The 24881-nt window shown below is 42.5% G+C and overlaps 2 protein-coding genes across 12 annotated transcripts in view; one reads left to right on the top strand and one right to left on the bottom strand.

Moving 5' to 3' along the window:
• LOC116844709 (caspase-1-like) overlaps nt 1-24881 on the bottom strand; it is a 135697-nt gene that overhangs the window by 72731 nt on the left and 38085 nt on the right. The gene's annotated exons all lie outside the window — the stretch shown is intronic.
• Nucleotides 1-24881, top strand: part of LOC116844708 (alkaline phosphatase-like) — a 204733-nt gene that overhangs the window by 169103 nt on the left and 10749 nt on the right. For 10 of the 11 annotated variants that reach the window (XM_032816604.1, XM_032816600.1, XM_032816605.1 and 7 more), the window contains 2 exons: nt 2349-2543; nt 23131-23252. In XM_032816604.1, coding sequence (XP_032672495.1) covers nt 2349-2543; nt 23131-23252 — 317 coding nt within the window. Of the gene's footprint in view, nt 1-2348; nt 2544-23130; nt 23253-23384; nt 23676-24881 lie in introns of those variants that run through there. The other variant, XM_032816611.1, reaches the window with a different exon arrangement.

The following is a 24881-nucleotide window of genomic DNA, read 5'->3' as shown; positions in this document are numbered from 1 at the left end:
TCAAAATATTCATTCGATTCGGAGTGGAAGAATTCGCTCTACGCGAAGAGAGAGTTTAATAGTAAAAATTATTATAGACTTTTGTAATCGAGAAGTAAATCGACATACTGCAGTAATTTATTATTTTTTCATTTCTCATATATGCTATTTTATATTTTAGCAACTATGTAAAATATACTATTAAAAAATTTGCTATGTTACTTAACAAGATAGACCTTTTTACAGTGTCTATTCTTGATCTACTAAAGACAGTAAGATTGAAAAGAATTTATATGAAAAAAACTGTAATATACTTTCAATGTATGCACTGAAGGAAAAGATGCCTAAGAAATAAAAAAATGTTTATTCAGTGGGAGTACTATATATATAGCAATATATTTACTTAAATCTATATTCCTTTTATTTAAAAATAAACTAAACTTTAGAATAAACATAATTCCTTTGAAAAGACAAGGTTTGAAGAAAATATATATTTTCGTACTTAAAAAATATTTTATATTAATTATATATAAGTAAATATGTGTGTTATTAGTACTCATCTAATAAATATTTGTTAGATAATATTTTTTTCAGTGTATGAAAAGTCACTCTACTTCAATTGGAATGACGCTGCTGTCATTCCATTTTTTAAATAAAATTTTATTCTAAGGAATGTAGAGAGTGGTAGTAGAAGTTTATCACGCCAACTTCGTGTTGTTGCAATTGCAGAAGCTGTCGCGTAAGTCGCTCATATTCTCCAAGTGCGGTATTAATTAATCTCGCCTTTGAAGGATACTGTGCCCGTACGAAATACGCGAACGCTATTGTTATCATGTCGCATTACCGTCATCATGCCGGAGATAATCGTTGCATGAAAGTTGCATCTAACGAGCTAATGGCGGGATGTGCATGTTGTGATGCTTTTGAAGTGGTGAACCTATCAATAACGCTATTTGATACGCGAAGGGACGAATAATCGTAGGAATTATGTCCCGCATATGTGGTCGCCGCGACCGCAAGTAGTACATACAACGCGCTGACCCGCGTATTTGTGTGAATTCAAACACGCATGGTCGAGTCTACGTTATGTACGTAACTATGCCGATAGTAGGCCAGCGATAGCCCAAGGGCGGTCGTGCACAGCGACTGAGATTCTGTTAACCACGTTTGTACTTTCATTGAGAGAACCGATCTTCTTGGAGCGAATCACTTCGCGATCTCGTGGAGATTGAATTCTGTTTGCGCGTTGTGTACACCGTAGCACGATGCATTCAATCACGATCCGATTGATTGTCGTATTAATTTAATACGTACTTTTCGTGTTTCCACGCCGTTTAATTAACTGGCTGATTTTGCCACAAATTTCATTTGGACTGCTTGAATTTGGCACGAGTTTCCGTGCGAGATCGGAAAATTTGTATTTCATCGCCGTGTTATTTGGCGTTATCGTAATTTCCAATGGATAGCGTTCGCAACGTCAATACGTATGAAAATTTATCGGGTCGTTTTTTAATCATCGCCGGCTGCCCGCGAACGATGTTCGCGTGCACGCCGGTCTCTTGCCGTGATGGAGTTATCGCGGCGATCGAGTTAACTACATTCGTTTAACTTTGTTAATGTGATAACGAGGAGAACCGGTGCCCTCGTGGAATGCAAGTCGTAACTGCGCGTGCAACGAGCAACATCTCGCTGGTGATTGACATCGCTGATTAAAATCCAATTCAGTACCATTAACGAAACTTTCAAATGACAAACATTATACAAGCGTGAAAGCGCGGACACAAGTGAGACATAATTCCGATATAGAAGCAGTCGCTTCTTTACGCGATAGCGGAATATTCCCGATATCGATCAGAAATGAAATTACAGCTGCACTTTTTTCCTGCCACGATACCAGCGCAACATCGACGAAACCTAGCTGTAACGATGCGGGTGCTTACATTCGATAAACGAAGAAAAATGAAAAGAGAACGTGGTCGAAATTAGTGTGTCAGTATTTTAATTAAATTAATTTAATTCAGTTACCCGATTTGGCAAAAAGTAAAACGTGGGAAGATACAGGGAACGTTATTTCATCCCTTGCACACGAGATAGTGGATGTTTAAATGAAAATTTGAACGCGCTCGAAAGAGTAACTCGCACACGCGGGGGATGCGGGGCGATATTTTAATAAGTTTGACGCGACGCGCGATGGAGACGTGTGTGAGATACTTATTAAAAGCGACGGAGCACCCGTAAGCTGTGGAGGTCTTAAAACAGTCACCGTGCAACCGCGATACTGCGTCGTCTTACGAAGTAGTCGAAGATAACTTTAATAAATGACATTCATGAGCACCTCACGAGCGAGATCTGTTGGCGTTTCACTTCAGGCGGAAGAATCGACCACGCTCACCATTACAACAACGCTTATCGCGCGCTAGATGAGACCCTGGCGCTGGAGGAAGCTGTTCGGGCAGTTATGAAGGAGGTCGATCTCTCGGAAACGCTTCTCGTGGTAACGGCGGATCACTCGCACGTGTTAACCCTGGGCGGACTGGCGACGCATCGCGGGAATGCCATTTTCGGTGAGCCACCCAATATACATATATATGTGTATGTACCGTATGTACGTTGACTTTAGCGCGCTATATCCTTCGCTGAACCCGAGATGAATGGTACACTCTCGGTATTAATAAGGTAGACGCACCTACGACTGAATAACGTTTTGAGAGAGATAATTGGGCAAATTAATTCCTTTCTCTCTCTTTCTTTTTCTCTGTCACTTTAACGGCAGAAAAACCTTACATTTATTGTTGATTCTCGAGATACTCACGTGAAACACGTCCAGAAACGTGTTGGCTACATTTAAAAATACACCACTCAAAATCGATGTAAATAAACACGAGTGTATCGAAGTAATCGTTTTTTCTGCTAAATAACTTTTAATTCCATTAAGTAACTATTTCCATTTATATGATGTTCCGTTAATTAAAAATATTATTTATGTCGCCAGTATTTCATGTAATATTCGATGATTATATTTATCAATAACTAACAATTCATTCAATTATATTTAACTCCATTGTTTTATCCTATAACTTAATTATATTAATAGTTTGTGGAAACGATTACACATCGGTATGATCTCGCTGCGCTTCTCTCTCTCTCTCTCTCTCTCTCTCTCTCTCTCTCTTTCTCTTTGATTAAACGCGAAATCTCTCTTGCGTTTTCATAACGTCGCCTATCTCGACACCTGCTTCGTTCGCTCTCACTCGGATTTTTTAATCATACGCACGTCAACACGAGCGTGAGCGCTAGTTGTGCATGTGTGTTTTTGTGCATGTTAATAAACTACACTGCAACCTCGACGGCCGCGCAACTGTCGTAACTTTTTTCACCGTAGAAAGCATCCTTTTCATTGTTAGTCGACTTCCAGAATCTTCCAATATCCGGGGGAAGATACGCTGGCGTCCGATTTCCCCTTCTGGAAAACATCCTCGTAGGAAATATTATTGGATCACTCGCGCGAATTAACCGAATGAATTGCGGGGCTTCCGTGTCGGCGGTTTAAGCGTAGCTCACACGATACTTTTTTCCGTTAGCGAGCGGCGTGCTCGTGTCGGTGTTGCCCGATTTAATTTGACCGTGGAATCCCTCGGAATTTGATGAAAAATTGCGCGACCGTTAAATATGCGCTTCACCACGGGGATGTGGTGCGGCGCGTCACGTAAATAAACAAGAGGAAGAAGAGGAAGAACGGCGAACGAATGAGTCAGCTTGTGGAGAACAAAGTTTAACAACGCGTAAATCAAAAAACATTGCGGTTCGCGGTCGAATAGAATGTGACATTCTGTGTAAAAGTAGCGTGCATCTGCGTTCTATTCTTTCGTTTCTTTTTATCTTCCTTTTCTTAATGCGCTCGCGAGTTTCACAGAAGCTGATGAACTTTATGTAGTCTAAGAATATTTCGGAAAACACTGGGCTAGTGGTCATTAAAGAAGCATCTCGCGTCTTAGGATGCCGTAAACTGACTCGCGGCGATAAAGCCGAGGTATCTTCACTTTGTGAGACGCGGCACTCTACTTTGGTTTCTACATAAAAAATGACCTGCAGCTCGCAGTTATGCTTTTATCTTTTGACGAACAGTTTCGTTCGAAGTTTGATTAAAAATTACGCTTTAATGAATTATCTGTCTATAATTCCCCCGACGTTTTAACTAATAATCAAAATCGCATCGGTAAGCGTCTCGGTGTTAAACGATTATTCCACGATACGTTTTGTTTTATCAATTTTCACGATGCCCCGATAAGAGGAAGTATTTTAGGAAATTTGAATATGTAGTTCCGAAAATATCTACTTTTCGATTCTTATAAATTTCGGCCCAAATACTCCCAAATGAACATGTCTAAAGAGCTTTTTGATGCAATTAAAAATTAACTGAAATAACGTGTAAAATAATGAATACAGTTATTTCCAAAAACTTATTTTAACGAACCTTTTAGATACATTTATTTGGGAATATATATTTCATGGAATGAGAATTGGAGGATAGACCTTTTCGGAGGTGTAGTAAAAAATTTACCCTTAAGTAGTTTATTCACTAGGTGTGTATTTTCAAAACGCCCAAAAGGAGCGTATTTTTAGTAGCGCAAGGAGGGGAATTATTCAAATAATATGTGCATTAATATTTCTCTATCTACATAATAAATGTTAATTTAAAACTAATTTCATGATACTATCTTGTCACATTTCACTCAGTACAATGCTACTTAAAGCATAAAACGGCAGTTTCCTAGCCTACAATCGATCATCTCTTAAAAACGATCTAATGGATACTATTTTTTCTTTTATGTCGCGTTTCCTAATATATAATATTTGTAACGGCAAATTCTTTTATTTGGATAGAGGGTAGTATTATTTTTTACGAAGTTATACTGGAATAATAGTCATCTATATCGCTTTTACCATATATGCAAAACTACGATATTTAGTACTAAATTTCTCATGAACGATGCAGATAAATTGTATGAAACTAGTTACGAATATGCTTTACTGACAAACATTATGTTGAATTCTTGTATAACTTTAAGTATTTTGGTTGAAGTGAGAATACAATTGCTTCAATCCGATACTTTCGCTAGTTCGATATTTTTACCGGACTTGCACCGCGTGAATGTTCCCGGACGAGTGTGTTATTCGCCGACGAAAGAAAGCATCGTGTAAACCGCACTTTACGGAGACCATTGACGGGCGGGGGTGATGATAGCAGTGGCGGCGACGACGACGGCGATAGTGGTGGTTCACTCCATTTCGAATCTTTCGATCTCGCGTTCTCTGCGCGTTCCTCGCTGGATCTGCTGTCGCCGAGAAGAGAACGACGGCGCACTGATCCGCGGCGAACAACATAGGACCGTTCGATCGCCGGCAATCAAATGGGACTTTTTCTCTCTCTCTCTCTCTCTCTCTCTCTCTATTTTCTTTGTAATACGGTCGCGCCAACTTTTTCGCGAACCACTTTGGAGCGGCCTCGTTGTCCCTCGTTCTGTCGGGGTGCCAGCGCAGGTGTTGACTCTCGAGGATGTCGCGCCGTCGTCCGTGCAACCCGTTGCTGCCGCCGTCGGCGTCACAATCCAATACCGGGTAAGCGACGTGAACGCGCTGTTTTTATACGGGACGGCACAAGCTCGTCTCCATCAAGTGTAGAGAGAACGCGCCATCCTTCCGGCAGGACAGTTCTGGATTCAATAAGATCCAATCTACTTCGACAACTCGTCGGCGCTCCCCGCCGGCTCGGCCGTTCGCCTGGTCGCGGTTAAATTGAATCGCCAGGGAAACGTAAAGGACGGGTTCCGGGCCGGCCGTGTGTGCACGCGCGCGCGGAGTCGCAAAGCTCGCTCGTCCGTTTGTCTGATAGCAGCCGTTTGAAAAAATAACCCCGGACCCAGGAGAGATCGTTTGGATGAACCGCCGCTCTGCCGCTTCCGCCTCCGCCGCCGCTACTGCGGCCGTTGAAGCTTGTGCCAGCTGCTGTCCGTCGGACAGCTGGCTCGATTTTCCGAATTCGGCGATTCCGCGTTTTATCGCCCGTTTCGTATCTCGTTCCCGCGGGATTGTCGGGTACCTTCGTCGCTCCATTGAGAAGTTAATCTGTCCGGCGTCCATAACCACGTCGCTTTGCGCGATGCCGCCGTGGGCGACGCAAAGTTTCATCGTTTTTACATCGTGTCGGGCTTGAAATTTGATATTTTGCATTTTTCTCATTCATTTCCTTTCTCGTTTGTTTTTTCTTTTTCTTTAGGACAGGTTATCATTGCGCTCGTGCATGTATGTCAGCGGAGATCAATGTATGCGTGCTCTCCGAAAGAAATCAGAATAAACGTTGCGATTTTCCTCGGTTTGAATGAGGGAGCTTGTTAAGAAAAAAATTAACAGCAAGATTTTTCCTTTTGCTCGAGGCAAGTTTGCGCTCAAACTTTCTTGGCAGAATTTCCTCTCGCCCGCGAGCTTTCGCTCCCTTCAATTAGCATCCGAGCTTTACCGATCGGTCTACCCCTTGTAAAGTGTGATTAATAACGAAGCTGATAGCGGCAACAGCGACTGTTTTTCGCGCAACGAAAAAATATAAAATTCAAATGGAAAAATATTTGCACAGCTTGTGTCGCACAAGTCGTTCGTGTCGCGAAGCAGCTTGCAAAATTAAATACCGCACGCTCTGCGGCGGGTGAATGTACGTTTATACGACGCATATAACAATTCTGTAATTTTTAAGCTAATATGGTTGACACTGCAAGTTTCCGTCCCGTAAATTTTCCAATCGGTCCGCAACGAATTTACTCGAATTACCCACGTGGAAGAGATCCAATAACGCAATCCCTCATCGTGATTATTCTCAATAACATTCCGCATGATTTAATAGAGATTTATATACATGCTTGATAGCGGACATATAATTCGAGAGATAGCTTTGTTAATTAAAGGACTCACTCGCCACCGGCGCCGCGGTTCATAACTGATTAAGCAATCGAACTGAATTAAAACATTTTGGAAAGAAGGTCGGAGGAGATTTCCGAAGCTTCTTCTTTTCTATATGGAACACACAACGCAACTAAAGCGTGCGTAAGTGATTTCTATTAAATTCCTCAGCAATATCAATTTGTCTCGCGAAATTATACGGTTCGCACTAATAAAGCGAATTAAAAAGCAATTTTAAATCCTTTTATGAATAATTATAATTTGTAATTAACTTTTTTTATACGGCATAAGATATCATTGCGTTCTCTTTGTATGACAACACGAGCGTATAATAGTTCTTTTTGATCAAATTATGCGCTTTTGCCACTGGTATATAAAAAATCCCAATTTTTGTGACTTTAACTTATATCGTTATGAAACTGTTATTAAACTGACAGTTTCTGTGAATAATTTAGAGTTAACTTCTGAATGAAAACGCTGAGACGCTAACAGTTTCTGAGATACAAACAATCGAAAAAATGAAGCTTTTCCAAGTGAAGCTTTTCAAACTAAATTTCCAATGACCAAATGATAAACAAAATTGTTTTTCTCTGTTAATTTCAAGTGGACTTTGTACTTTAACAGAGTTTACACATTAAATGTTTATACATTAAATGTTTGTACATTAAATGGAACCCGAGCCGGTTATAATAGTTAAATAAACATTATATAGAAAATTGAAAAGTCGCCGCAAACAATGACCTCCCTCGATGTTTTCGATGAGGATGAATTAATCCTAAATTGCTCAGAGAGTCTGTATAAATTGAAGTCATGAGAACTGGGACACCTTGTATAGAAAGAAAATTAATGCTGCATAACGTTCGATCCTGCTGTGCACTAATAATCGGAATCGCGTATCCATTAATCGAAAAAGTAATTTTCGCGGCGCGCAAGTCATTCTGCGCGTGATAGATCTCGCGAGCAAGTTCGTGCCGGTTCACCTCTCTTGTTTGCGTTGATTGCTATTAATAAATAGTGGTTGCCGAGCCGGCGAATTTCGCAATTTGCCCGCGCCGTGCCGAAAACGCAGCGTCGGACGCTTTTAATTTTTGGTTCGTTAAATTTCGTTTGCATACGTAATTGAAAAAATGTGGGCGCGCGACGCGACCGGCTGTAGGTGGTATCGATGTCACCCAATCTCGGATGTATCGGCGAACCGGCATTTGCCTCAAATCAGATTCGACATCGTGCGCGATTCCAGATTGAAACCGCTAGTAATTTCGCATCCGAGGACTGAATAGAGCATTCAGAAATTCCGTTGCTCTGTAGTTGTACACTCCATATCGCAACAGGGTTACTGTACATACCGTACGGTACGGCGGGCGGAAGGATCCGAACAATACCCATTCCTCGTGGATATTGTTTGACTGACAATACCGATAGCTGCTGTCAGTTATTCGCTATAGTTAGTAATAGTCACGATACACACAAACACACACAGTCTCGGTTTTTTAATAAATAAGATATGACAATAGCATCGTCCTGCAGAAAGCTCACTAATATGAATTACCCCGACACTTTCGTGTTCAGCATTCTTGTTTCATTGCAACACTAGGAAGCAATATATTTAGTGGATAAATATTATAAATTAAAACTGCAATTTGACAGATGTATGCACCGACAGAATTACAATAAAAGTTTCTGTGTAGAATTATGCAACGAGGAGTAGATTGGCATTATGCAGTAATTGAATTTCTTTTCGTTTCATAAATAATATACAGAGAGAAAAAAATATTCAAAAAATATTTATGTATGTACATTCTTTTATTTAAAAAATATCTTATACCAGTATATAAGTAAATGTAAACATGTTATTAGTATTCATCAAATAAACTTTTCTGTTTTCAGATATTTCTCCTCTCTATTTTTACATTTTAGGAAGGATGTGTTAAAGTAGCAAAAAATTGTTTTGTTTCTAGCGAAATTTATTACATTTTCTGGCAAGATAGATCTTACCGACGGTCTATTTCTGCACTACCAGAAACAGTAAAAGTGAAGAGAAATTTTTCATATGAAAAAAAAACTACGATTTTCTTTCCGTGTAAGAATACACAAGCAACAAAATGAATCTTATCGTTTCCTCAATAATTACCGAATCCACGTCCACATTGATTCACGAGAGAGAGAAACTGTTCTCAAAAAGTACTGGAAGCATTAAGGGTCGCGTAAAAGAGAATTACAGCACGTAAGAGTTTCCGTCTTATCGGTCTATCTATCTAAATAAAGGCTCGACGCTGAAAGGTTCAACCTCGCCGTAATGTAAATTCGTGCACTCGCCGCAGTTACAACGGGCGGTCACGATAACGGAAGCCTCGGGGCGAAACGCGTCGTTTGTCGCGTCGAAATCCCGAAACGGGGTCGCACTCGGTACTCTCGTGCATAATAAAAGTAATGGACGTAAGCAAGAGCGTTAAATCACGCGGTTGACGTTCCGCGTGAAATACGGTCGCGAAGGAAGATCTGATACATAGGGATCGCGTTTTTATTCCTGGCCGTTGCGCGTCTATCGTCGAACGGCGAACGGTTCAACGGACGTCCAACGGTAAACCGAAATGAATATGCAGTCGCTCCTATTTGCACCGACAATTATAAACGGGCTGTAAGGCGAACAACCTACGCGCGCGTATTCCAGATGAGGCCGCACTTAAAAGGGCTTGAAATGAGAAGAATAACGACGAGCATCGTTCGGGGATAATCGCGATCTCGGACAGCTCGCGGATCTCGACCAACAATTCTTATTGTTCGCCGATATAACCGGCCTTAGAGGGATGCGAGCTTGTGCGACGTGACGACAACGAGGCGCCGCGTTATCCCGTTATTCAAAGCGACCAGTCTACGAAGCGAATCAGCCTCGTGATTGATTTCCGGTTTCTTCCCCCATCTGTCGAGATTCCCATAGAAGGATTAGGCTCATAGGGCAAGCTTGGTCGGATCACCGAAGTAAATCAGGTCGTCAACGGGGATTCGACGTAATTGACCTTCCTGTGGGCGAAGCTATAAATTGCTGGTCGCGCTGCAAGTGATGTGGTTTCCTTCCGTCGAGAGATTAAGATACCTCGCGACGCCCGGCACTAACGGGGGGAGTATCGACCGCGAGGGAAACGCGCGGCGAGAAGAAAACGTTCGGGACACTTGGGAAAAAGATCTCGCGGGGCGGTTATCCGAATTGAAGCTGCACCGGGATCGCCTAATTTCGCCGGTAACGGATAACTCGTCGGGCTGTCCGCGCGGAGAAACGTCGGCATCGTCGAAATTCAACGTATTCGCGTGTACAAGCCCCGGGGTCGGAAGCGACACTTTCGGAAGCACGGAAAATATATTACAGCCGGCCCTTTCGTACAGGAAATAGTCGCTGAAGGAACGGTCGGTATTTAGGACAGCGGAACGAAGGTCCCGGCAAAAAAAACGGAAGGGACGGAAGGAGAAAACGGAGAGAAATCGAACGAATAAAGATGCGCGGACGATTCGCGCGAGACGTAATGTAACGTAGCGTTGGCGTTCTCGTTGCCTCAACCGTTCGTTAAATCGAGTCGCTTTGCTCACGCGAGTGTACTGGATAAAGCAATTAGAGCACGCGTCGGTTCATGATATAATTTATTTGCCGCGCAGTTACGTGAAAGTCACGTGTTCCTATGTGAGGCGCGCCTTCGCGCCCGTTAAGAATTTAATTGCGTTTACGCCACGCTGACTGACTCGGTATCGATGCGATCTGATCTCAGGTTCTTAACTCACGACTGCTCGTGCCATGGATGAGCTCGGCCGGAAAATTATACCCCCGTTTAGCGTTGTAAATGCACGGGATATCGTAATGTCGTAACTTCCTGCGCTCCCTTCTTGATTCTCTGAGATACGCGGGATGTCGCGACATGAGGACATTAATTACTTTCAAGTCCCACATTTCTCGTCGGCACAATGAAAGAAGTATACATAGATACACACACACACACACACACACACACAGAGAATGAGAGAAAGAGAGAGGGAGACCCGTTTGCGTTCTAGGAACGTGACACTCGAGCCATGCAACTTAAAATTACGCTCGCGAGAGTTGCGAAACGTTAATAAGTGGCGCGCAACCTTAGAGCTTCCAAGTTGCGCGACTCGCGTCGTACGCTCGGTCGTATCTGTCATCTTGGCGTAAATTTCGTAAAGAAGAGACACGTCGTCGCACAGACCGCAATTGGCGTAGGCAAGTGGTCCAACTGCGTTTCCTGTTGCCATGACTATTTACTCGATATGGGTTACTACCGCGGAATAAATTGAAACTCTCTCCGAGTAGTTAACCCGCTCTCGAATTGCACAGTCTGGAGGATCCATTTGGAGGCTGCTGAGCTGCATTTGCCAACTTTTTCGGTTCATTTATTGTGGTCGCTTACAAGTCGACCCGATCTGATATGTAAGAATCTGGTTTAATTATTCTTCGGGCCGATTGCAGTGCGATAGAAAATTGCGACGATTCCTCCATATCTTGTAGCGCTTCACAACAGCTCTTCTTCAGTGAAAAATATGAAATCAGATCATCGAACCAAGCTTTAAATATAAAAAATATCAAATACTTCACTTCGTACTAATAGTTGTCAACTGAAACTCATCTCATGTGAGATATTCAGATTTTTATTCAGAGTTAGATCCAAATTTTCCGCTTCAATTAGAATATCATGTGATATTAATATCCGCAGTGGCTACTCAACTGAATTCTCATCTGGCTCTGAATTTAAATCTGAGTATCTCACTGAAAGAGATTCGGTTAAATTAAATTTCGAGACTATCAGGTGATAATAAATCTCAAAGTGTAATCGACATGTCACTTTTCTCTCACGGGCGTCGTTTTTCAATTTTAATCTCCAATTAATGCGCGATAACGCGGTGCCTTGGCGGCCGCGCCAATTAAAAAGTCCCGCGTTCAATTAAAGGAAAACTTCAACGAGCTTTCCATTCGCCGAATGTGTGCTCGGGGCGAATTTCCCCACGTTGCAGTGCTTTCAGGCGCGCCTTTTCGACGCGGCGACGGAACTCTTCGCTTTTGTTCAGGAGAATCTCGACGTGCAGAGGAGCGGTGAGGAGACGGCGTGTTACGCTCGGAGATTTTATCTCGTTCACCCTGATTTCCACGTGCGAAGCGATGGCCGAGGCTATACGACGGTGGTGGTGTATGCTCCCACTCCACCAGAGTATGCAAAGCAACTTTTTCCGTTTTCTCCGACGGGACCGTAATCGCGTTAATAAAGAAGAAGATATCTCGTTTCGGGTGTTTTCCTTCAGGATGTTACCGTCGCTCCGTATCCGTAATCAAGGGCTAGAGAAGTAAAATGTGTTAATTCGCGCGCGAGTCATTTTACCTCTCAGGCACGTTTCCGCGCGTATTTTCCGTCCTCACACGTCGCACGAGCACGCTCCTTTGTGCAGCACTTTGGGATAATGAGATATTTTCGTGTTAATGGTAACATTAAAAATTAAATGCCCCTTCTTCTCTTCATTGCAGATTAGCGCTCGACACGGCTAATGACGGATGTATGTTCTTATTTCTCGGTAAAATATGCAAAAATTGTTCCTTTCGCGGAAACTTGGCGGAAGCGTTGTTTCTACGTCGTCTGACAAAATCGCGAGATACGCTATACTGCAAAAGGAAGATTCACCATTTCCCTTTGTTGCTCTGTTTTTTCTTTATATTTTGACAAAATTTCTAAACGTATCAAAGGCGCTGTTGATCCTGTGTCGTTGCCTTGACCCGCGACCGCAAATACGCGACACGATTGTTGAATATCCCGGCAATAAGTTCCGATCGAGACCGACGCATTTGAATCGCACGTCGTCCATCCGAGGATAATGCCTTCCGCTGCTATAAAAAGGCATTTCCCGTGGGAGTTATGCACGACTGTTATTGAGTACACATCAATGCGTACGCATAACCGCTCGTATAAAACCGCTTTTTACAGCAGCGATTGCGACGAGCTATAAAGAGTGTTCACCGCGTGACCCGAGTCCGGTAACCCATGACGATGCCAACCAGAGGGGCTCCATTGCACTCGAACGGTGTCGCATAAAAGCTGAAACTTTAACCAGCCAGTTTTCTAAGCACGCTCAATTCGCGATCGCATCGCCGATGCGGCTTGGTAATAACAGCGATTCCGTCAAATAATTGAAACGCCCGTGACTCATGCTATCGAAAAGATACCCCTGCCTCGTCACAAATTTGGCATTTTCGATTTTTTTTCTATCTTCAATTTTACGATAACGGGCGCAAAAAGCACGTTTAGAGACAAAAGCCAGTTATCGTGTAGCCAGCGGAAAATGGAGGTCGGAAAAAATCGTTACTGAATCCGAAAAATCACGCGCGAGTGCTTCCATTCGTGTTGATGGTACATACCGTGTTTAAAATTGATCAATGGATGTCGCGTATTTATGATCAGATCGCCTCCCTCTCGAGTCTCAAGTAATTTTTTATAATTTTTAATTTCTAAGTTTGTTCAAGAAGAAGAAACAGATCGCTTGAAAGATTTCGTGAATACAGATATAATAGGATGTCGCGTATTTATGATCAGATCGCCTCCCTCTCGAGTCTTAAGTAATATTTTCATAATTTTTAATTTCTAAGTTTGTTCAAGAAGAAGAAACAGATCGCTTGAAAGATTTCGTGAATACAGATATAATAGGATGTCGCGTATTTATGATCAGATCGCCTCCCTCTCGAGTCTTAAGTAATATTTTCATAATTTTTAATTTCTAAGTTTGTTCAAGAAGAAGAAACAGATCGCTTGAAAGATTTCATGAATAGAGATATAATAGGATGTATTATTATATTTCCCTAACTACGGTGACTATAAGTCGGATTTGTAATTTTTAAAATGTCATACACTCGCGCATATTCATCCTGGATTATATTGAAAGTCACACAATATTTCTGATTTCGTTCGTTTTGACATATGATATGTATGCATTATAAAGCTATCTCATACATATTATTAATCTTTAATATCCGACATGAGAGGAATGATCCAACTACCTTAATTAAGAACAGCCTCCCTAAATCAATCGAGAGGTACCGTCTGTAACGCGTACGCGCGCTCATAATTATTCAACACCAATCGAATCCGATCGTATCGGATCGCGCAGCAGCTTGGCTTCCGCCGATTTACCCAACTTGCGCATCCGTGCAGGCTCCGAGATGTAACGAAAAGCAGTACGACCGCGGGGAGAGTAGTCGCCCTACTTCAGTGTCGCCCAATTTAATTTACTTACAGAGTTCTTCGGGACTGGAGAAAATGACGCGGAGAGTTAATCGTGTGCTTTTACAGAAAATTAAAAAAATTGGACTAGCCTAGTAGCTTCAGCAATAAGTGAATGAAGTGGCGATTGCGATTTGAAAATCGAATTAAATTAAAATAGATCGACTAGAGTGAATCTAAATTTAAACACTTGAATGCGAAGAGTGTGATTATTGTCTCATTAACTTTGGAATTCTCCTAAGAAATAATTCCCGTAAGTTCTCGAGTTTTTGAAAAATTTTCGTCGTTTTTTTATCGTTCACTTGTGCCTTCACACATTTTCATTTATTATGTTAAAATCTCATTTATTGAAGGCTGTACGCACGATCAGGTGCTTATTAGAATAATTGTGAAATTGAGTGAAAAGTCTCCATTACGTGGTATTTTTATAGAAAGCGCGTGTGCATAACTAAATTATACACTTTCATCTGCGATTTATCACACGCGAAATGACATTCCCTCGATTACCTCCGATATAATTTTATCTTCTCAACTTCGTATTTATATAATTCATCGCGGAATCCTTGTTTCGATTTTACGGAATACCGTTTGGGAGACACTGTCCAGACTGAGTCGGAATTGCGGTTCGACGCAGCAATCGAACAGACAAGCTGGAAGAGTGGCCGGTGTGTCCGATGTATTCCGAAATAAACGCGAGTTTCTTCGGGACTTGCAAAACTCGTTCGTAGCGTATCCGTGTTTGAGCGAGATTGCTAAGCTCATTTGCGGGAGACAGCGAGCGGGAACGAAAATTTCTTTGGTCTTCTGTGCAAACAACGTGGTTTCCAATAGTGTTGATGTCGAAGCAGATTGGGAAAAGTCAGTTCTCTCATACCAATTCGAATCGTTTGAGTAATTATAAACACTTACATATTTCAACGGAAAATTGATGATATGATATGATGATACGATGAATATGGTAACGAGAAAATAAATTTCAAACTTTTGCGCGTGAATATGGCATTGAGATTGCGTTGCATGATAGAGACGAATAATTTATCTTGACGTCATATAGTCGAGGCCCCATTCGGGGCTCTGGAATCTGAAGAGAACCTTTCAAACCGGAAAACATCGCTGTCAGAAGCATATCTCATTTCGTGCAAGAAGATATCAGCTTGAGATCTCTCCAAATGGCGGCTTGAATGAAACGAGCATGGTCAACCGAAACTCAACAATAGCGTTACCGTATGCGCATGTATCATCGTATAGCCCGGTTTTAGGCTCGCGTGTGTACAGCGCGATCCACATTCACTGCATTTCTTCTCCCCGGCGATTCTTGTAGAAATATCTGGGAAAGTGATTAATGACCGTGACGTTGATTAATTAAGTTTGCCGGTCGCAATACCGGAAAGAAAAATCGAGTGGGAATTATTTAAAATTGATCTTAAAAGATGACGGAATGTAAAAGTGTCGTTTCTTTCAATCTATTGGTTTTCCGAGCAATATTCGCGATCAATGCGCCGGCGTGATTAATTACAACTGCGAACATAGTGGCTAATGATTTCTGCGTGATGACCCATAAAAATCGCTGCTCTTTTCCTCTAAATCCGCGTATCAATTATATATGTGCGCGACGCGCATATTTATTTGACAATATTCGCAACTGCAATCTACACTTTACAGCTGATACGTATCGGTAGAAACAACACCATTATAGTATCGTAAAATTCGTACATTTATACGCAATGCAATCGATTATTCTAATAAGCACTTGATCGTCCATACAGGCTTCAATAAATAATATTAATTTTAACAGAATAAATGAAAATATGTAAAAGCACGACTGAACGATAAAAGAAAATGAAATAAAATTTTTCAAAAACGATAAAATTTTTCAAAAGATTTATTTTCTATCGGAATTTTAAAGTTAATGAGAAAATAATTGCATTTAAATGTTCAAATTTAAATTGGCATCTATACAAGAGGATCTTTTGTTCATTCTTTCAATATGACGAACAAAGCATTTCACATAAAATGAAAACGCGTAAGCTAAGAGAAGTAAAAAGTATATATGCGCGTTTCGTCTCTTTTTATTACAGAGAATATTACGGAGAAGAAAGCTTGTAAGCACGCGCGCGAGACTACAGGTAACCAAGTGTTTTCTTTGCGGGACTTTCAGCGAGACGGTTGACGTCTTAATGCTTTCGCGAAGGTAACGGCGACGCGGAGCTTTTAATGAGTACATAACGCACGCGAACCGCGATCCGGCGAGTTTAGTCACGACTGAGACTGAATGAGGCCATTTTGAAAGCGTAGTTTGAGGTGAGGATGCATGCGAGAGGCAGCAACACGAAAATAGAAAGCAGCAACACACAGCATGCAAAAGCGACATATGTACATCCGCAGTCGCGTTTGGTTATTAAACATCCTGAAATGACATTCAGCTGACTATAACATGTCAGCTATACGTACGGAAGACCGGATCTAGATGGTGCGCCAGAGGCATGTTGTTCACGTACATCTTTTATATTTATTTTAAAAGGAACAGTAGATATAAAATCGTGAAATGGTCTTTTTAGAGTGTATATATTTGTTTCCGACTTTCATTAAAATCAAAGTAATATCACAGTTAAAAAATTAAAAAAAAAACTGATTTAGTAGCAAAATAAATTTTCAAATTTTTCAACATTTTGTATTAATATTTTCTTTAGAGTAAATAAAACTAAGCGAAGCGTTATTAATTAGAATGATATTTCTTGCAAATGTATGATATAATGTTTCGGATGATAAAAATAATTTTCATTCATAAAATGATTAAAATCGAGCATACGGACGGACGAAGTAAAGTTGCCTCATAATTAAAAACCGTCAGGACGACAATGGAGACCTCTCGTGAAACTTTGAAACTACTAATCAGGATATTTTATATGTGGTCTTTTTACTCTGCGTTGGGCAACTGAATCTAGGAGAACCACGTTGCTGCATCTTTGTATTTTAGTTATTACAAAACAAATATATGGTTAACAGGATCGTGGCGCATTAACACATAGAAGGAAGCTGCTTTTATCTTGTTTGTACAGTTAGTCATAACAATTAGTTGTCTGAGAAGTTATAATTTCGAAATTCTGAGATATGAGACATCTGGTCTCCCCTAATTATGATAAAAGTTGCATGAACATCTCCCGCTGCAAACGAAGAAATGACGCGGTGTTCAAATAAATCTTTGTATGTATACATGTTCGTTTCTGTGTATGCGTGTACTCGTATAAGTCAAATTTAGTTTTTAGCAATATCCATATTGAGGGCAAAAGCTAATATTTCTACTCTCTTGACAGTTACTTAATACTTTTAATGGCGCATCACGATCGATCTTCCGTATCGAGCTTTCTCGCGGGTGAAAGGTACCGTCGAGCTTTGAGAGATTAGTGTCTCTCGACATTCTCGTCGAGGAAACATCGATCTCGAAGTGATCCGAATACTTCGAGTTTCGCCCGCGGCAACTCGCATGCGACTCGTATAACATTTCCATTCGCGATCGCGAATTTACATAGAAACAGTCTACACGCTACGAGGACAGTCCATTCTCTCTCTTTCTCTCCCTCTCGCTTACGTGCAAATTTATCTCGGCGAGCTCGCGAGATTGTACGAGAGAAAATGGAAGTCGCGCCGCGATTAATCCGCTAAGAGCTACGACGATTGCTCGCTACTTCGAGCGGAAGAACCGCTCCTCGCTTCTCCTTATGCCGATCGGCATTGACTGTTGGTGTGGTATACTGGAGAAATGGGCCGAACCGGAGAAGAAACGGCCGGGCTATCCACGACAGTGTGCGTTTATCTCTATCGTGACAATTTATCACCATAAATTCAAGGGGAGCGCGACGAAATAGCGTGACGGTTTTTGCGCGCCGTGGCGCGCGTTACTTTGGACGGCACGGAATTCAGTTAAGCGAATCGTGAACTTCTTGGAATACCTCGAATTAGTCGTTCAGCACGTCACGCTTGCATCGACACACAGGACGTCAAAAGAAAATAAAAATTGTGCCCATTTGAAATGAATTATGTCTTGTTACTTAACGTGTAATGTGATGAATATACCACCATGTTCTTATTGCACTAAAGAAACAAAACATTTGAATAAATTGTCAAAGTTTGAATGAATCTCGGTTATTCTCATGAAGCTAAAACACTAAAGAGAAACAACGAAATCATTTTCAGACGCAGGGTTGAAAAATTGTGTGAAAATTGGAAATTAATTCAAATAATATTAATTAATTAATATGTTTCATGTTTTTTTAAAGGGTTCTAATAAAAAAATATACAGAAATAAAAGGCAATGTGTATATCCGTTATTTATGTTGGATAATAATTAATATTATCGGGCTTCTCTCATAAATAATTGCGTATTAAAACTTAATTTAATTAAAACGAAAACATACTAAAATTTACTACAGAATATTATTTAAATTATTATTTAAATTTACAGTATCTTGTCATTTTACAAGGAATCTTTTAATTTAATTTTTCCGAAACCAGGGATTCTGAAATTCTGCCAAACACCCTGTGCGCAATTACTTATGGGACATCCAATGCATGAATATATCCCACGATCAATAAGCGTGAGGCACGATCGGCCCAATCACAGCCGCCGTCGCGGGAATATTTTAGGACGGCCCTTAGTTAGAATCCGAGAATCGTTCGTAAATCAGCTCGGGTATGTCCTGTCGGAGCTATCGTGCCAGGACGACGAGGATCGCGGCACGACCGGCACGCCACGGAGAGGCCCGACCCATTAACTCGGAAATATATAAGATCACGGAAGCATATCACGAAGTTGGAAAGTTATGCGATAGTGGCCGCTCACGAAGGTGCATACGGGGCCCGGGGAGAAGTTAAATTGCACGGTGGATCCTTGACTTTTATGTCGGGGGCTATGAGGATTCTTTTATGTGCGAATATGAGGCTCGGGCGATATCGCTGCTTAGATTCGCGATCACGAGCCCGGAAGACGGATAGACACTCGCCCCAGGAGATTCTTATCGAACCCTTCCACCCTGATTTGTTATGCATCCCAGTTGTGGACATTTTTATAAATTTTCCGGCCGGCGAGTGCCCGGAGCGCATTCGCGTTTATCCATATTTCGCCGCGAAACGCTTCCGCGCCGCTAAAACGCGACTGAATCGGAAATGACTCGCAATTTGCGAGTTGAACATCGGGCTAGTTTGACTCGTTCGTGATTTATGAGACGCCGTACTTCTGCCTGAGCGATGTGATCTCGTATTTATACCGATTCGATACACACTTGCCGATTATTCTTCGCGAGGGCGCGTTTATTTCACGTCACCACGCCCCTTCGCACGGACAGCGTGCTGTTCACTCTCGCGAAGTCGTACGCTTTTTTTAACGATTCAGCTCTCGAACGGAGAATAATTTCAGATTGGAATTTATATTACGCGCGACGTATTATCATAATATTTCATATTTACAATTAATGACCATCCGCTTATTCGTAATTTGCGTTACGGATTGTTTTCTGCGAGCGCGTGTTTGCGTATCGTATATACGCTTATCCGCTTTCTAAAGCTCTCGCCTATTGTGTATTATAATATGTCGCTCGCGAGCATTATCGTCCCTTGCGTACAAATACCGTCTCTTCTTCTGCGCGGAATACCGCGCTATAATTGTTATTATCGAAGCACGATGTAGATCGTGTGAGCCGTCTCTGGTCGGCTTTGCTTTTCGGAATGGCCTCTAATGCACGATACTTTAGGGCACTAATTAATATTTAATGGGACAATATCGCCGCATAATCGGCTCAACTATATTGCACAAAGCATTACCCGTAACCGCACGGCCTAAAACCGCGATTCAATATCGTTAGGCAGCCGTGGTGGACACACACGGGCACACGACATTTCTTCGCCAATGGCCGGCTGATCCTTAATTGCTTTGTACGTCGCGCTATGGTACACACCGCGCGCATCGCAGGAGCTCGTTCCGTCCGGCCGCCCTTAATTTTGCATTACGTAGTTTTGTTTAGCGCGACGAAAGAGGCGATGAAACACACGTCGAGCATTATTCACGAGCAGTTCTAAAGTACCGAAGTACGAAGTGCTTGCTATGTAAACGAGCGACCGAAGGGGTTAAGAGCTTTGTTCCACCGAGCGGAGCAAACCGCGATATCGTGCTGCAACCGGCAGTTGCGGAACGTGAGTAAAGCGCGAGTAATGAGCGTTGCTTAAGCTTTCTTTCACTCCTCTTGATTAGCCCGAGAAAGATGCGATCGGCAAAACCATGCGAGAGACGAAGTCGCTCGATTAATAACTTATTCGCACATTTTTCTTGGGAGATTTCACGACGTTAAGTTTCGACATCCTGAAGAAGTATTATCTCACGCATATCTTTATGAAGTAAAGCACGCGCAGCTTGTTACCCACGATTTGGGATCGCAATATAGACGACATAGACGACACGAATTCAACGAAGTCACGATTTCTACACTGTGAACTACTTCATCAAACACTCTTGCATAAATCAAAGTTTACTCGGCAGAGATGACGAAGCGGGAGCATGATGATTCTAGGATCCGCATGGGGAAATACCTATGTTTCTATTTACGCGCTCGCCACTTTACATCGTGTTTCACGCTTGGTGACTCGGAAGCTTCACGGGAACTTATCTGCCTCGACAGGATCGTTGGTTTTTCGAAGTCACGCTCACACACACGTACACCCACTTATCGCGGCTGGAGTTTACCTTACCAAGTCCCTAGAGGCAGATTGCAGGATATTACTTTGTCGACTTCTCGTGATCCTACATCCCTCTCCCCACTCATTCGCCGTTGCAACCTACCCTGCCACTCCCTGCCTTTGCCTCGCGCGTTTGCCGTGTACTTCGTGAGTTCCAACTCGACCTGAAAGGAACGCAAAGGTTCATTTCGTTCCGGGTGCTGTCAAGCGGTCTGAAGTAGCGGCGCATTTCGCTATCTGACCTGATGTCGGTGTTACACGTCAGGTCAAACGTTACAGATGGGCAATTAAAGTGTTACAAGCTACCCCCTGCGAAGTGCTTAGCGCCGGTGGAATGCGTCGTGTTTACCGTAACGAGGAGGTATTCTTTCTCACTGTCTCTCCCACTTGCCCTCCTCCCCTTGTCTGCATCTTTCCCTCGCGTGATCAAACGGCAAGTTATTAGAAAGCCATTCGGTGGCGATCGATGCCGAAGCGAAACAGCGGGATCCAAAGGATTCCCGGCGGTAAAATCGATCGGGCTCGCGATCGATTCTTGCGCGCGGCCGCGGGAGGCTCGCGAGACACACCCCGTCGTTCGAAGTATTCCTTACTTTTGGATGATAATCAACGCGGAGGTGTTACCGAGTGGCGTACGAGGTGGTATGTGCATCAGTCAAGAACATGACGTGCTACAGCAACAACAAGCGTGCAATTACTCGAAGAAACAAGAAGCGTTTTCGGTCTATCGGGCGTAAAATGTGAGAGGGAGTTTAAAGAGAAGCGGCAGCAACCGCCTCGATTAGAGTGAGCGCCGCGCGTTTGCACGGCAAATAAACGGTGAAATTATACATTGTTAAACGACGGACAGTCTGAAACGGCGCGCGCGCATGGCAGTGGTCTATTTTTGAGGGTGGCTGTGCGGAGGAAGAAAGCTCCTTGAATAAAACATATCTACCGGCAGGCATGTCCCGGAGTCTCTCTCGCACTTTCTCTCTCTCTCTCTCTCTCTCTCTCTCTCTCTCTCTGTTTCTCTGCTTTGTCTTTCTCTCCCTTAGTCCCTACGCCTTCTTCCCCGCCTTCTCTTTTTTCATCCGTCGTTTAGTCGTTAAACATCCGTTCGTTCTTTAGTGTGCGAAATCATCCCGCGGGCAAGCTCTATTAAGTCAACAGTCTTCATATAAAAAATTGTAATGCGAACTATATCAGAATTAAATGCTAATTAGGAGCTGATTTAGTTTCTCTTTAGAACACATAAAAAGTATTAAATTGCTGTGTATATATTTTTTAGCGTGATCATCGTTTTTTTGAGTATCGGGGATGCTAGAAAGTACTGGATTAACGTAAGCGCTTCTATTTTCAAGTAAAATTTTCTGTTAAACTACTCAAACGCCGGCAACATAGCAGGAAATTAATTCCTAATTAATATTTAATTCTGACATGGTTCCCATTTTGCATTTTTTTGTGTTGGGGCTACTTTCTTGACAGACCTGTGCAAGACCATTCAGGCCGCGTGATCGAACAAATTCCGGGCAGCATGTCATAACTATTAATAGGACACCTTCCCGAAATGATATTCGAGCAAACGTTACGTTTTGCAATTACGTTTTTTGTCATCGAGGTAACTTGAATCTAAATTGCTTGCAATCTCTCACGGGACCTCTCACGGGGATTATATAACACGCGCGTTCGTTATCTAGATTTATTTTAACATTTCTCTTCACAGATCACCTTATATAATTTCCTTCTATTTTTTATATAAATGTGTAAAATAGATTTAGTTTAATAATGTGAACAAAAAAATTTTGTGCCGTCACACATACGTGATATTGGTAAGGAATGTGTCAATCTCGATCGTCTCGAACGTCTCAGACGCGGCCGGATCCCGATGATCCGTATCGATCCGTTTCAAGAGTCGTATTGATAGTCGTCACTTGAAATTTACCTCAGGCGAAATGCTCAGATTTGAATTTAGAGTTCGACATGAATCCTTCGGGTGAATAGCGACTGCAAATGCAATGTCGCATATATATCGTGTGATTCAAGTAAAAAGTCAAGACTAACTCCAAGCATCTCACGTGAGACAAATGTCAAGTAATAACTGTCAATACGAACCTTAGAGTCACGAACGGAGACGGCTTCGCGTCGGACAGTCAGCCGATCGTAAAACTGTTCCATCGATAGATCGCCGTTCACTGACAAATCGCTCGATTAATTCTTTTTCCCTCAGGCTCTGACAGCAAGGTGTCGGACGTTGATGGACAGCCCTATACAACGTTGCTGTACAGCAACGGCCCGGGTTACACGCAGCCGCGGAACATTCTGCGGGAGGCTGGGAAAGATTCCATTCAGGTAAGGGAAGCCCCGATTCTCATTTCCGCACGCATGCAGGGTGGCTCGCCGGTGCTTATTGGATCGGAGAATGATCGAGTGGCGAGATCGAGGCCGCGCTCGAAAATCCATCACGTACCATCGCTGTTCCAGCCTCGTGAAATATTCGACCAAACACTTCCGACTGCCTACTGCCAAGCGTTCCCTCGATCATGACGCGATACCGCGCTCGACACGGACACGACGAATTTTTAATTTCCACTGCGCGATATTGCGCGACACTCTCGCGGAATTTTTCAGAAGACGCAATGGCAGATAACGCTTTTTGCGTGAGAGTTCGTGTTGCGCGGGTGTGTCTCTCAAATTTAGAGATCTCCTTCCATTGTCGCATCATCATTTTTATACGTTAAATTATCTTAAATAAAATCAGACTAATGTCATGAATTTACATACTTGATTGTCCGAGAGAAGATACGGCGAATGCATGAGTTGCGCGCAGCGCTCAACGTCGTCATTCCCTCGCAAAGACATTAATTTCTTCCTCCGGAAGCTTTAATGAACGATTCTGTCAAAGAGAAAAATATGTTAAATATGTAACTTCCTGGCGTGTGTTTGTCTAGTCTGGCGAATCGTTCGACGATGCGTGCAGTGGTGCGCGCTTGTCTGTTTTCCAGCGATTCTGTCCGCGCTCGTCGTTTCATCGATTTAATCTCCTTCGTTGACGTATCTTTATGAGAGTTGGTATTTATTCTTTCGATTGCGCCGCACTCCCCTCGCGCTCTCCATGAGCTTTCCCGCGTATCGCGTATTTACACGACGACGATTTGAATTTATAGTAATCTGCAAACAAAAATATTTCGCCGCGTGCTCTAACCGGCATTTGCGATTTCTCATGCGAGTTCTCGCCTAGTCCCATTTCGTTTTGTATTTATAATCTATCGAGCGGATATCTCGACGCGGATATTCACATATTCGGCAAATGTTTACACGATGGATATTACTTGACATCGCGGAATTACGGGGACGCGGAACGCCGGGCCAGATCATTTCGCGCTTTTATTCGCATTCCGGCTTTACATTATCATGCTAAACACGTGCGTGCAGTAATTTAGCTTTTTGATACGGGCGAATTTCAACAGACCTCGTGCGCAAATCCCGCGCGCCGTGTAATACTTTTACGTTTTGTTACCTTACGTAATCGCGATATATCACGCCACTTCAAATATTAATGTAACAGATGGTATAATCACACGTATAAACACACACGAAGCACGCAGCGTGCGCGAAAACGCTTCTTTCGCACGTAACTACAATTTTCCTCCTCTGTAGGAGATCTCTTTCACTTAACATTGCGGGTCAGGCTGCAATATTAATTTCCCTCAGCCGCTATATATATAATTAATTAAGAAAAGCAACGTTATGCGCGCCCATATGTATGTCGGTTTAAAACGAACGGTTCGTAACATTTCATCTTTCCGTGTGTTGTCGACGTAGCTTCAGTTTGTAACTCCAATATTTTCACGATACCTAATATCGAAGATTAAAGAGTCACGCGCGAGAGGTGTATAACGGTCTCCGGTCATTTTCCCGCTAACTCAGCTAAAGTGTTCGTAAGAGTGCTTTCACCTCTTCCGCCCCCCCCCCCCCCCT

Source organism: Odontomachus brunneus, unplaced genomic scaffold (genome assembly GCF_010583005.1).
Source record: "Odontomachus brunneus isolate Ranch 3 - 2012 unplaced genomic scaffold, Obru_v1 Obru_scaffold_045, whole genome shotgun sequence".
Taxonomy (NCBI): Eukaryota; Metazoa; Arthropoda; class Insecta; order Hymenoptera; family Formicidae; genus Odontomachus; species Odontomachus brunneus.
This window is presented reverse-complemented; position numbering and strand designations above follow the sequence as displayed.